Below are 13,044 nucleotides of genomic sequence, written 5' to 3'. Positions count from 1 at the left end.
GTGGGTTAGCCATGGGAAATGCAGGATTACAGGGATGGCATAGGGTAGGGGCAGCCTACCACCAGCCAATCTCCCTTTGGCATCTGCGGGGTAGGTCACCTGATGGAGCAGGAGAGTCAGTGGCCTGCACAGAAATGTTTCCTGTCCATGAGCTGCCCCCTCCTTGGGTGAGAGACCCGATGCTCTTTGCCGTCTCTGTAGCTGTGCCCTAGATTAACTCCACCCGGGAAAACCTGTGTCACTTCTGGGAGTTCTGAAAGTTAGTCTCTGAATTGTTCACAGCTGAGAGTCATGCTGCTCTGTCAGCTGTGTGTGCAGTTTCTGTAATCCTGTGGGGGCAGTATTGAGCAGATGCTGAGGGTAGGACGCCGCTAACCCGGTTTAATGACCGGGTTGTCTGGGGTGAAATTGCAAGAGTTGGACGTTGGCAATTTTAAACAGAAATATTGAAAAGTGTTTTTTTTTCCCTAAGCTTTTCATTTTGTACTCATCAGGATAATTTGCAAGAATACCAGGAACAGACTAGAATAGCTAATTTTTACATGTCACAGAACTTTATTGGTGTTAAACAAACTTCAAAATAAGTGCCTTGATTTCCTGACCAATTTGATACATTATTCCAATTCTTGGTGTCTGTCTTTTTAATATGAAACAATGCTGTGGTGTAATGATGGATGAGTTTAATGTTTAACCAACTGACACTGTTCCTATTTTGTAAGAGCAATGCCCACTGTTTTGTTGTCCCTTATAGTCTCCTTGGTGATGAAGTTCAGTGATTTTGTTGAATGAATGGTTTTGGGTCTGACACGAGCTGCTTGATGCCGTGATAAGTTTGGTTCACTTTGTGTTTTCATCTTCCTTGTATAGGCCCCACATCAAGCATATCTTCCAGAGCATTGCTGCTAAAGTTGGAACTGGCGAAGCCTGTTGTGACTGGGTGAGTGTCAGTTCAAATGTCTCAAGTGTTAAAGGACTCTGAGTATTGCTGGAAAAAGGCACTTTTTGTCGAAAGCCTTTTATCTTGCACTCGCCAGAAAATCTGCAAGACCGACCAACATAACAGGAAATGACATTAACACTGAGAGGGAAGCAAATGCTGATTGGTTATCAAGTGAACTCTGACCTGGCAGAGTCAATGCCATAAAGAAAGTACCTGTTGGATAATGACTGACAGTCAACTGCCAGACCAGTTTAAAGGTAGATTGAATTTTATTGGTCAAGGCATTGTCCTGAGAAGTGAATCAAAATAACTCTCACCTGTTTTTGTTGCATCGAGGCAGATGTATGTCAGAATAGAATCCCTACAGTGTGGAAACAGGCCATTCAGCCCAACAAGTCCACACCGACCCTCCAAAGAGTAACCCACCCAAAGCCATTTCCCCTACCCTATTACTCTACTTTTCCCCCTGACTAATGCACCTAACCCACACAGGGGCAATTTAGCATGGCCAATTCACCTGACCTGCACATCTTTGGATTGTGGGAGGAAACTGGAGCACCCGGAGGAAACCCACGCAGACACTGGGAGAATGTGCAAACTCCACACAGTCAGTCACCCGAGGCTGGAATTAAACCCGGGTCCTTGATATTGTGAGACAGCAGTGCTAACCACTGAGCCACTGTGCTGCGACGATGTTCTTTCTGTCTCCAAAGTTTGGGGCCCTGTGTTTAATATAGACTGAAAATAGGAGCAGGAGTAGGTCCTTCAAGCCGATTCCAGCATTCAATACCATTATCCAATTCCATCTACCCGCATAAGTACCTCAGACAGAGTCTGACTGACAATTTAAAAGTTAAACAAAGTTTGGCAGGATAATGTTTTCTTTCAGTATTTCAGTCAGTGTTTTTGTAAGATTAACCTTGAGCTGAACACTCAATCATTTATTGTATATGCTGGAAATTCGATGTCTGGAAGAGAAGAGTTTCAGATTTGGATGTCCCTTTATCAGTCAATTGTACTCATTCTTACTAATCTGTAAGGCACCTCCAGACTCTCAAATATTTTATTCCATTTTATTAAATGTGTTATCATAGCTGTTGCACTGATAAAAACTAGATTTGTAATAATTGTATATACAAGCATTAGGTATTGCAAAATATTTGACTTTTTTTTAATTCATAGGATGTGGGTGCCACTGGCTGGGCCCAGCATTTATTACCCATCCCTAGTTGCCCCTTGAGAAGGTGGGGATGAGCTGCCTTCTAGGACTGCAGCAGTTGACCCACAATGCCCTGAGGGAGGGAATTTGTTTCCAGTATTAAAATGACAACTGTCAGACGGAAGCTTAAGTGGAATCTGTGGAATTGATTAGATTAGATTAGATTACAGCGTGGAAACAGGCCCTTTGGCCCAACAAGTCCACACCGACCTGCCGAAGCGCAACCCACCCATACCCCTACATTTACCCCTTACCTAACACGACGGGCAGTTTAGCATGGCCAATTCACCTAACCTGCACATCTTTGGACTGTGGGAGGAAACCAAAGGAAACCCACGCAGACACGGGGAGAATATGCAAACTCCACACAGTCAGCCGCCTGAGGTGGGAATTGAACCCGGGTCTCTGGCGCTGTGAGGCAGCAGTGCTAACCACTGTGCCACCGTGCCACCCACAATTCACGATCCCCAGAGCATGGGGGAAGCTGAGACATTGATTAGCGACATTAGACGCTGAGACATTTAATTAATAACAGGTTGAAGGGTTTTGGGGAGTGGGCAGGAAAGCAGAGTTGAATCCGAGGTGAGATCAGGCCATGATAGTATTGAATGGAGGGGCAAGCTCGAGGGGCTGAATGGCCTCCTCCTGCTCCTGGGTCATGTGTAAAGTAAGATTGTGAATTTTTACCATCCCAGTTACTTCACAGCTGCAGCATTAGAATGAGAGATTTGAGCGTTGGATCATTTTAAAGTTTGACATTGAGGAAGCTCATGCTGTGATTACTGTTTTGAACCAGTTTCAGGTTCTATTTTATTTGCGCAGTTTTTGTGTTAACCATGTCGTTCCATCTCGTTAAATCCGAACGGTGACCTGTAGCTTTGAAATCCAGACTGAAGTTCTCTGCTCTCTGCTCAGGTGGGTGATGAAGGTGCTGGTCACTTTGTGAAGATGGTGCACAATGGGATCGAGTACGGGGACATGCAGTTAATCTGCGAGGCTTATCAGCTGATGAAGGATGTTCTTCACATGAACCATGACGAAATGGCGGAGGTTAGCACGACCTACTCGCAAGTATAACTCTGATCCGGAAAGCGTTAGAAAGAAAAGCAACTAAAATAAAACTGCATATGCTGGAAATCTGAATGGAAAACAGAAATAGCTGGAGGAACACGGGCAAATCTGGCAGCATCTGTCAAGAGAGAAACCAAGTTAAAGTTTCAGGTTCAGTGTCTAGATTAGGGTGGTGCTGGAAAAGTGCAGCAGTTCAGGCAGCATCCGAGGAGCAGGAAAATCGATGTTTCAGGCAAAAGCCCTTCATCAGGAATTCCTGATTGATTCCTGATGAAGGGCTTTTGCCCGAAACGTTGATTTTCCTGCTCCTCGGATGCTGCCTGACCTGCTGTGCTCTTCCAGCACCACTCTAATCTAGACTCTGATTTCCAGCATCTGCAGTCCTTGTTTTTACCCTTTCAGGTTCAGTGACCCTTCTTCAAATTCTTATCCTGAAGAAGAGTCATCCCAGACTTGAAATGTTAACTCTGTTTCTCTCTTGACAGATGCTGCCAGACTTGCTGTGTGCTTCCAGCAATTTCTGTTTTCGGTTGATTATATAGTGGCTTGGTTCACTCCACTCTGCGATCTCGTGTGTACCTTCCAGAATTTGGAACACCTTGATTTTCTTTTTGCGTTCAAATTTTACCGTCTCTCTGGCATCGAGTTAAAAGCTGGATTTTTGACCTAGAGTTATTCTGCGTAATTCTCTATTTCAATACGAAACATCCATTGCTTCTTGAACATCCTCAGTTATGAATAATGGCACTTGTTGACTACTTTTTAACCAGCTCTAGTACTTATAAAATCTTTCATTTTTAACCTGGCATTTTTAGAGATTTGTGGATTTGAGTTGGTGGGTGTGGAGGAGATTCCTGGTTTTGTTTTTTTTTCAGTAAAACCTGTGCATTGTTTTATTCCATGTCAGGTATTCAAGGCATGGAACAAGACGGAACTTGATTCATTCCTGATTGAAATCACAGCAGATATCCTCAAATTTCGGGATCCCAAAGGGAAGCCACTGCTGCCCCAGATCAAAGACTCTGCAGGTCAGAAGGGCACGGGGAAGTGGACTGCTATTTCATCCCTGGAATTCGGAGTGCCAGTCACACTTATTGGTAAGAGACACACCCACCTTCACCACCACGTGGCACCAATAACTAGATTTGTGTTTTGCCAGAGAAAAAAGACACAATACCAAATTTCAAAGGGAACACCCTTTATACCCGATGAGAAGTGGGATGTTTTATGGTAACTTTTCCCTGACACATTTTCCATGGCTACATCTCAAACTGTCAGAATTCACTTGGCAGCCAATCACAGCCTCTTTCTCATTGAGTATAAATTGTTGTTCCCTTGAAATGTTTGTACTTGTCCTGATGAATGCAAGATGAAAGGTGTTAGCTCTGTCCCTCTTTGGCAATTCGCCAGTTCGGTGCTACCAAGCTCCTGACCTGGTTTTGCCTTGTATTGAGAATCTGATTGTTTAGGATTAAATTTGTGAGACTTAGAAAGTAAACTTTAAGCTGAAGGCTAACAAACTTGCTCAACCTTGCTGTTCGACACGAGGGAAGCCAGGGAATCAAATCAGTCAAGCTGCCATCAGGATCGCGCTCTCTTTCTTTCGTTCTTTTTCTTGCCTTTTCTCTTGTTCTTTCTTTCCTTTTTTTTTCCCCATCTCCCAGTCTCTCTACGGACCTTCTCTAGAGTGTGTCTGTGTGGATGAGGTCATTGGTTGAAGCTAATGTTTTGTTTTCCCTACTCCCCAACGCAGTTGAATAACTTGCAAACATTTGCATTTGTATAGTGCCTTTTACTGCCTCAACACCCCAGACTATTAATCTAGAGACCCAGGGTCCAAATCCAGCCACGGCAGATGGTGGAATTTAAGTTCAACGAAGAATCTGGAATTAAAAGTTGAATGATGACCATGAAACCATTGTCAGTTGTTGGAAAACCCATCCGAGTCACTAATATCCTTTTAGGGAAGGGAATCTGCCATCCTTACCCAGTCTGCCTTACTTGTAACTCCAGACCCACAGCAATGATGGTTGACTCTTCATTGCTGTTCGGGCAATCGGGGAAGGGCAATGAATTCTGGGCTGGCCACTGATGCCTACATCCCCGTGAGTGAATAAATCGCTTTACACTGACGATGAACTTGGTGAGAGCTGGAGCCAGTTTGTGCACATCAAACTCCCGCTAAATGCAATGTGATGAAAATGAGCAGGCCCTCCAGTGATTTTGAATATTAGTGAGGACATTGGGATTAACTCATTTTGGAATATTATTGGTGGATTGTTTCCCTCCAGCTGAGAGAGCATATAGAGCTTTGATTACATTTGAAAGACAGCACCTCTGACAGTGCAGCTCTCCCTCAGCTCCTCACTGGAGTGTCTCCCCTCCAATCCCTCAGCACAAACCCTGAGGGATGTGGGGCTTGAACCCACATCCTTCTAAACCAGAGGCAGGTAGTGACACATGCTCAGACCCTGCCTGAAGTAAAGCCTGAAGCTAATGTCAATTTGAAGAGAATCACAGCAGTGTTACGGTGCAGTAGGAGACCATTCAGCCCATTGTGTCTGCACCGGCTCGTTAAATGCGCATCTTTACCTGTTCCGATTTCCAGCTTTCTCCCCATATCCCTTTATACATATCCCTTTCTCCCCATATCTTTATGCAAATAATCTTGAATTGGACCTGCCTCCACCACATTTCCAGGCAGTGCACTCCAGACCCTAACTACCTGTTGGGTGTGAGGAAGTTTTTTTCTCCTTTCATACCTGCTGCTTTTGCACATCATTTCAAATCTGCTCCATCTTATTCTTGATGCTTTTGCAAGCAGCGCCAGCCTCTCCCTACCTTCTGTCTAGGCAGCCCACTCATTATTTTTGAAAACCTTGATCAGATCTTCTCTGTAGCCATCTTCTCTTCAAGGTGAACAATTTCTTCAATTGACCTTCATCGCCAACATTTCTCATTCCTGGAGCCATTCACACAAATTGCTTTTACGTTGTGTCTCTCCCATGCCTTCCTGTAGTGTGGCGCCCAGAACTGTACTCCAACGGAGGTCTGACAGGTCAACATCACCTCCTGGCTGTTGTATATGAGCCCCAAATAAATTCCGTTGGTGGAATTAACTCTGATCTCTGTAGATTAAGCAAATGGGAAGAGAAACTTAATGTCATCGTACAAAACCGAGAAGTAGTGACTCAGAAGAATCTTTTTCACTGAAAGTGTTGAGAGCAGCAGCAACTTTGTGTGACTCTTCCTTCCTTCCTTCACTTTGAATTGCCACATTAGCTGGTCACTCCTGAACTTAGCAAATAAAATGGTGCTGTAATTTGTAACTCACTATAGGCTGACTGGAGTCTGCTATAATCCATCCATTGTCATGTTTGCTTTGGAGCCCAGCGCTTGACCTTTGGGGTGAGGGGTGATGTGGCTATCGCTGGCCTTGGTCAGTGTTAATTGCTCATCAGGAATTGGTAGGGAGCTGCGTTCTTGAGTCAATGCAGTCCATCGTACAGTAGTTCAATGTGGTAGAGGGGCCAAGATACACAAACCATTTGATGCAGGTTAATGACTCCATCTCAAAATGCCAATATAGCTGTCTGTTGCCTACGGGAGGGGTAGTTGAAGTGGGAAACCTCACGATTTTCTTAAAAAGTACCTGGATGACAACATAAGATATAGGAGCAGAATTAGGCCATTTAGCCCATCAACTTTGCTCTGCCAATCGAGCATGGCCGATATGTTTCTCAACCCCAGTTCTCCTGCCTTCTCCCTGTAACCATTGATCCAGTCAAGAACCTCTCTACTTCTGTCTGAAAGACTCAATGACTTGACCTCCATAGCCCTGTGCAGCAATATATTTCACAGATCTCCCCTCAACTCCCACTGAAGCAATTCCTTCTCATCTCCATTCTAAAGGGTCATTCCTTCACTCTAAGACTGAGCCCTCAGGTCCTAGTCTCTCTGATGACTGACAGGAAATATCTTCTCCACATCTGTTCCATCCAGGGCTCTCAGTATCCTGGAATTTCAATTCGATCCCCCTCATCTTTCTAAATTCCTATCGAGTACAGATCCAGAGTCTTCAACTGCTCCTCATTTGACAAACCCTTCCTCTTTGGGACATGCTTCTGAACCTCCTCTGAGCCCTTGAAATGTCATAAGAGTCGAGGCTATGGGCCAAGTGTAGATTTGGTGAAACAGACTTGACTGGAGGCCATTTGTAGAGAGAATTTTAAATCCGGGGAGGGAAAGGAGGAAAATTTCTGTCAAACCTGTATAGACTCCCTTGGGGTGAAAAAAAGAACCAGAAGTGTCATCATCCACCTTAAGAAACCAAGATCTATAAATAGAGAGATGGGACATACCACCAGCCCTTCACCGGAGACTCTCACTGGTGATGTTACCCAGTCATGGTGGCAAAACATCTGAAACAAATCTTCAAGCTTAGCGAAATAACGTCCATACTTGTATAGAACTTTGATTAGATCTTAATTGGAAAATTCTGGGTGGGGGGGGGCGTTATTTTTAAAGAAGCAGTGAAAGAATGTAAAAGGATTTGTAAGGATGATGCCTGAAGAGAGCGGTTATAATCTGTCAGGGAAGACTGCACAACCCAGCGCTGTCCTCTTATAGAAAGAGCTTGAGAGGGAACTTGCTGGATGCCTTTTTAAAAAAAAATGAAGGCATTGGATGGAAGGATAGTGAGAATTTTCCCCATTGGAAGGGACTCAGAACGTAGTTATTAATAAATCCAGAAGGGTGATTCAGGAGAAATGTCTGTACCCCAAAGAGCAGGGAGAATGAGCAACCCCCCCACTCCCTCCTCACTACAATCATGTGGTAAGTCAAATAAAATCTGTAGCTGATTGGGTGGAAGCTCGATGACATGAGGGAGAGAGGAATAGACGATGCAGAGGTCGAAACAGTGAGGGGGGAGGTGAGTGGGTTTGTGTGGAGAGTCCCCATGAGTGTGGGTTCGGGCGGGGCTGTCCACTCGGGTTGTAATCTGAACGATCTCAATGTTTTCAGGTGAGGCTGTGTTTGCGAGGTGCCTGTCCTCTCTGAAAGATGAAAGGTTAACAGCTTCCAAACAGCTGGCGGGACCAAATGATCCAAAATTCTCGGGGGACAAAAAGACCTTTCTGGAAGATATACGCCAGGTGGGATTCCTGAAGGATTGTCTGAGAGCTCTGTTTTGTTTGTTTTTTTTGTGTGGTGTGCGTTGTATTTAAGTAGCTGTTTCTGATCTGAAATGTTGGTGTAAATACTGGGCACGAGCTAGGATCCGCTTGCATGCAGCTTCTCTAAGAATCTGGGTGTGTTTTTGGGGGGCAGTTACACGAGACTCCTGCCCCGTTTCTTTCAGGAGTGACTGACCCTTTTCAAAGTTTAAACTGCTCCTTATTTAAGGCCAGGGGGAAAGTGAGGGCTGCAGATGCTGGCGCATCAGAGTCGAAACATGTGGTGCTGGCAAAGCACAGCAGGTCAGGCAGCATCCAAGAAGCAGGAGAGTCAATGTTTCGGGCATAAGCATCAGTTTGATGAAGGGCTTCTGCCTGAAATATCGATTCTCCTGCTCCTCGGATGCTGTTTGATCTGCTGTGCTTGTCCAGCACCACACTCCTAACTCTGCTTCCTGTTTAAAGCAGGCTGCCCTCTGGTGAGGTACTGTTAAGGGTTTTATAAATGTCCCAAGCCCTGGGCACGAGGAAGTGAATCAGGCAGACATCCTGCTCCTGGTCACCATGGTAACCTACTGGGTGGGGATGTCCAGTGTTACCAGACCTTGGGTTCTGCTGTGACTCCCCATGTGGTGGAATAGTCTGCTGTTGCCTCTAACTAACTGGGCAGAGTAGCAGTAGATGACTGGCAGGCCGGGCTCTGTGCAACAGAAAAATGTCCACGTTTTGACAGAGGAAGGAATCGGAGGAAATAATTAATCAAATCTTTCAGAAGCTGGGCTGGCTCCTTTTACTTTTCAAAACAAAAACGAGGTGGTTAATTTAAGATATTTTCCATCTGCCTGTTCAGCGATGCTGTGACCCACCTCTGGAGGAGGTGGCACTGGAACCTGGGCCTCCTGGCCCAGAGCTCGGGACACCACCGCTGTGCTGTTTAAGAGCCCTCCTATAACTATTATTTTGTTTTGTTTTATTGTCCGCACTTGGCGTCTCTTTTTTTTGGTTTGAATTTTAACAAAAGCTTCTCAGTTAATTGTTCCTTGTGCATTCACAGCCATCTCTCCACCAATCAGAGGCCACTTGCCAACCCTCTCTTCTTGTTTGTTTGTTTATTTATTTATTTGTTTGGTTATATTCACTCGTGGGATGTGGGCATTACTGGCTGAGCCGGTATTTATTGCCTGTCCCTAGTTGCCCCTTGAGAAGGTGGGGGTGAGCTGCCGCCTTGAGCCGCCGTCGTCCATGTGCCGTGGGTTGACCCACAATGCCCTTAGGGAGGGAATTCCAGGATTTTGACCCAGTGACAGTGGAGGAACGGTGATATATTTCCAAGTCAGGATGGTGAGTGGTTTGGACGAGAACTTGCAGGGGGTGGCGTTTCCATATAAATTGTTGTTCCTTTTTGAAATTTGATGTACCTGTGATCCTATCCTGATGAGAGCAAGACAAAAGCTTCATCAACAGGACCATCCTTTTTTCCCCAGCCATGCTCAAGATCTCTTTGTTTGTGAAGTGGGTTGGATTTTGAGGTTTTATTCTGATTCTCTGCAGTACAGCCCCCTGTGTCTGTTACCTCACTGTTAGCAGGAGAATGACAAATGGAAGATGGCTTCCAGCTGTTTCTGAACTGAGACGTGGAGCAAAGTAAAACCACATCACATCCTAATTTCCGAATGTGTTCAAGGTGCCCCGATTTCAATCAGGAAATACCTGAAGGTGTATCAATACGCTGTATCCATCTTGATGCCACTCTGAAGTATTCAGTTTAATACACACAATGTGGAATGGGATAGGCATTTTTTGTCTCTCTGTGGGAACATGTATCTGGGTGTCTCTGTCTCTCGCGCTGTCCTCTGTGTGTATCTCTCTTTCAGTCTCTCGTGTGTGTATGCATCTCTCTCACTGTGTCTCATTTTCTCTCTCTGTCGTCTGTCTGTGTGTGTGAGACACACACAGTTTGTGCTTCTGTAGGTGTTCATTGGAATAGGCCAATAAAATACAAATAAAGATTGTCCATGTTTAACCCAAATTCACGTGTCATTGTACAGCGAAGGGAGTTGCTACTTTATCATGTTGGCCCCCAATTTTGATTTTTCTTTAAATAAAAAGTACTGGTTGGGGCAGCACTTGTTGGGGAGAGGAATGAAGTCAATGTTACATTTTGGGACATGTTTTGTTTGGTAGGCTCTCTACGCTTCGAAGATTATCTCCTATGCCCAGGGATTCATGCTGCTGAGACAAGCAGCTAAAGAGTTTAACTGGTGTCTGAACTACGGTGGAATCGCACTGATGTGGAGAGGAGGCTGCATTATCAGAAGGTGAGGGGCACACTTAGGAATTGCATTTGTATTGTGCCTAAAGGTGATAAAAGGTCCTAGGATGCCATCTAGTGAACTTTCAGACTGGGCAGCATGAGAGATTGGATCAAGTGTTTTGTGAAGATGGTGGGTGTTAGCAAGTATCATGAGGGACATTTTTAAAGGAGGAGATTGAAGTTGTGCATAACACACAGAATGAGAAGCTGGTTTTCTTGCAGAGTATTTAATCCTTATTTATAAACCTGGAGGAAAACCTGGGTTAGGAGGCATCATTTTAAAATTTTCAAGGTCTACAAGTTTCAAATGAAATGTGAAATTTGGGCGGCACGGTGGCTCAGTGGTTAGCACTGTTGTTTCACAGCGCAAAGGACCTGGGTTCAATTCCAGCCTTGGGCAACTATCAGTGAGGAGCTTGCACATTCTCCCCCTGTCTGCATGGGCTTCCTCCTACAGTCCAAAGATGTGCAGCTTAGGGTGGATTGACCATGAGAAATTGTCCACAGTGCACATAGTATGCAGAAATGTGTAGACTGGGTGGGTTAGCCATGGGAAATGCAGAGTTACAGGGATAGGAGGAGGGTTTGGTGGGATGCTCTTTGGAGGGTCGGTATGGATTTGATGGGCTGAATGGCTTGCTTCCATGTTGTAGAGATTCTATGAAATTCTGGCTTCTTGGGACTTACAGATTTTTTAAAAAACTATATCTGCAGTCAGTCTAACGCAAGGACTGTATCAAAACATTGAAGGTTTTGGGATATCTTTTTCACTCTGTGTTCCTGCAGTGACTGTGCTCCTTGACGTTGGGAAATTTGCTGGATTTCGAGGTCATGGTTACAGGCTCCTGGGTGATGAATAGACACTTTCAGACAGTTCGTGTGGGAGGGAATCTTTGTAACGCCTGTGTTTTCTGTGTCTTTTTCAGTGTCTTCCTGGGTAAAATTAAAGATGCTTTTGATGCAAATCCAGATTTGCAGAACCTGCTGCTGGACCAGTTCTTCATGAAAGCTGTTCAGAATTGTCAGGTATTCTCATCACACACATCATCAAACTATGAGTCTGTGATATCTTAAACTATACAGAACCTAAGAGTGAAACAGCAGCATTCTGGCAATAAAATACACAATAAAATAGCAGGCACAAGCCATTTGGCCTGTTCTGTCATTCAGTGAGATCATGGCCGAAACTAGAGGGCATAGTTGAAGGGGAGAGGGGAGAGATTTTAAAAAGGACCTGAGGGGCAACCTTTTCACGCAGAGGGTGATGAGTGTATGGAACGAGCTGGCAGAGGAAGTAGTGGAGGCTGGTAAGTTGACAACATTTAAACAAGTACATGGATTGGAAATTTTTAAAGTGATATGGGCCGAATGCTGGCAAAAGATGTGGAAGCTTTAGAGGGTGCAGAGGAGATTTACCAGGACGCTGCCTGGACTGGAGGGCGTGTCTTATGAAGAAAGGTTGAGGAACTAGGACTTTTCTTATTGGAGTGAAGGAGGATGAGAGGTGACTTGATAGAGGTATACAAGATGATGAGAGGCATAGATAGAATGAATAGCCAGACACTTGACCCATGGCAGAAATGTGTATCACGAGGTGGCATCACTTTAAGGTAATTGGAGGGAGGTTTAGGGGAGATGTCAGAGGTATACAGTGAGTGTTGGTTATGTGGAATGGACTGCCAGCAGTGGCAGTAGAGCCAGATACATTAGGGACATTTAAGGGACTCTTGGATAGGCACTTTGAAGATATCACAGTGAAGGGTATGTAGGTGAGTCTGATCTTAGATTAGGATAAAAAGCTGGCACAACATCGAGGGCTGAAGGGCCTGTACTGTTCTGTGGTTCTAATGGGATTTGTTTAGTTTAGGAAATCTGGTTAGCACAGTTGAGTTTGGCAGAAGGGCCTGTTTCCGTGCTGTATGACTCTGTCTGTGGTCTCTCTAACTGCCTGTATGACCCACCCTCCCTCTGGAGCAGAGAATGATGAAGACCAACACACGCTGAGGATCCATGCTTCCCTCAGTATTTCACATGAACCAATTTTCACAATCCTTTTAAAAAGGGTTCCTATCCTTTTTTTTAAAAAAAGGAGCATCTTCTTCTTAGGTAAACCTGAACAAATGTTTAACTCTTAGTCACAGAGCTGTACAGCATGGAACAGACCCTTCGGTCCAACTCATCCAGGCCGACCAGATATCCTAAATTAATCTAGTCCTATTTAACTGCATTTTGTCCATATCCCTCTCAACGCTTCCTATTCATATACCCATCCAGATGCCTTTTAAACATAGTTGTACCAGCTTCCACTACTTCCTCTGGTAGC

The 13,044-nt window shown here is 44.8% G+C and overlaps 1 protein-coding gene across 1 annotated transcript in view; it reads left to right on the top strand.

The window, feature by feature from the left end:
• Positions 1 to 13,044, top strand: part of pgd (phosphogluconate dehydrogenase) — a 32,666-nt gene that overhangs the window by 12,072 nt on the left and 7,550 nt on the right. The window contains exons 6-11 of the mRNA XM_072586100.1: positions 868 to 937; positions 3,075 to 3,209; positions 4,138 to 4,327; positions 8,256 to 8,386; positions 10,592 to 10,725; positions 11,648 to 11,747. Of these exons, the coding sequence (XP_072442201.1) occupies positions 868 to 937; positions 3,075 to 3,209; positions 4,138 to 4,327; positions 8,256 to 8,386; positions 10,592 to 10,725; positions 11,648 to 11,747 (760 nt within the window). The remainder of the gene's footprint in view (positions 1 to 867; positions 938 to 3,074; positions 3,210 to 4,137; positions 4,328 to 8,255; positions 8,387 to 10,591; positions 10,726 to 11,647; positions 11,748 to 13,044) is intronic.

This window comes from Chiloscyllium punctatum, chromosome 16 (assembly GCF_047496795.1).
Source record: "Chiloscyllium punctatum isolate Juve2018m chromosome 16, sChiPun1.3, whole genome shotgun sequence".
Classification (NCBI taxonomy): Eukaryota; Metazoa; Chordata; class Chondrichthyes; order Orectolobiformes; family Hemiscylliidae; genus Chiloscyllium; species Chiloscyllium punctatum.
The sequence above is the reverse complement of the archived record's forward strand: the minus strand, read 5'-3'. Positions and strand labels throughout refer to the sequence as shown.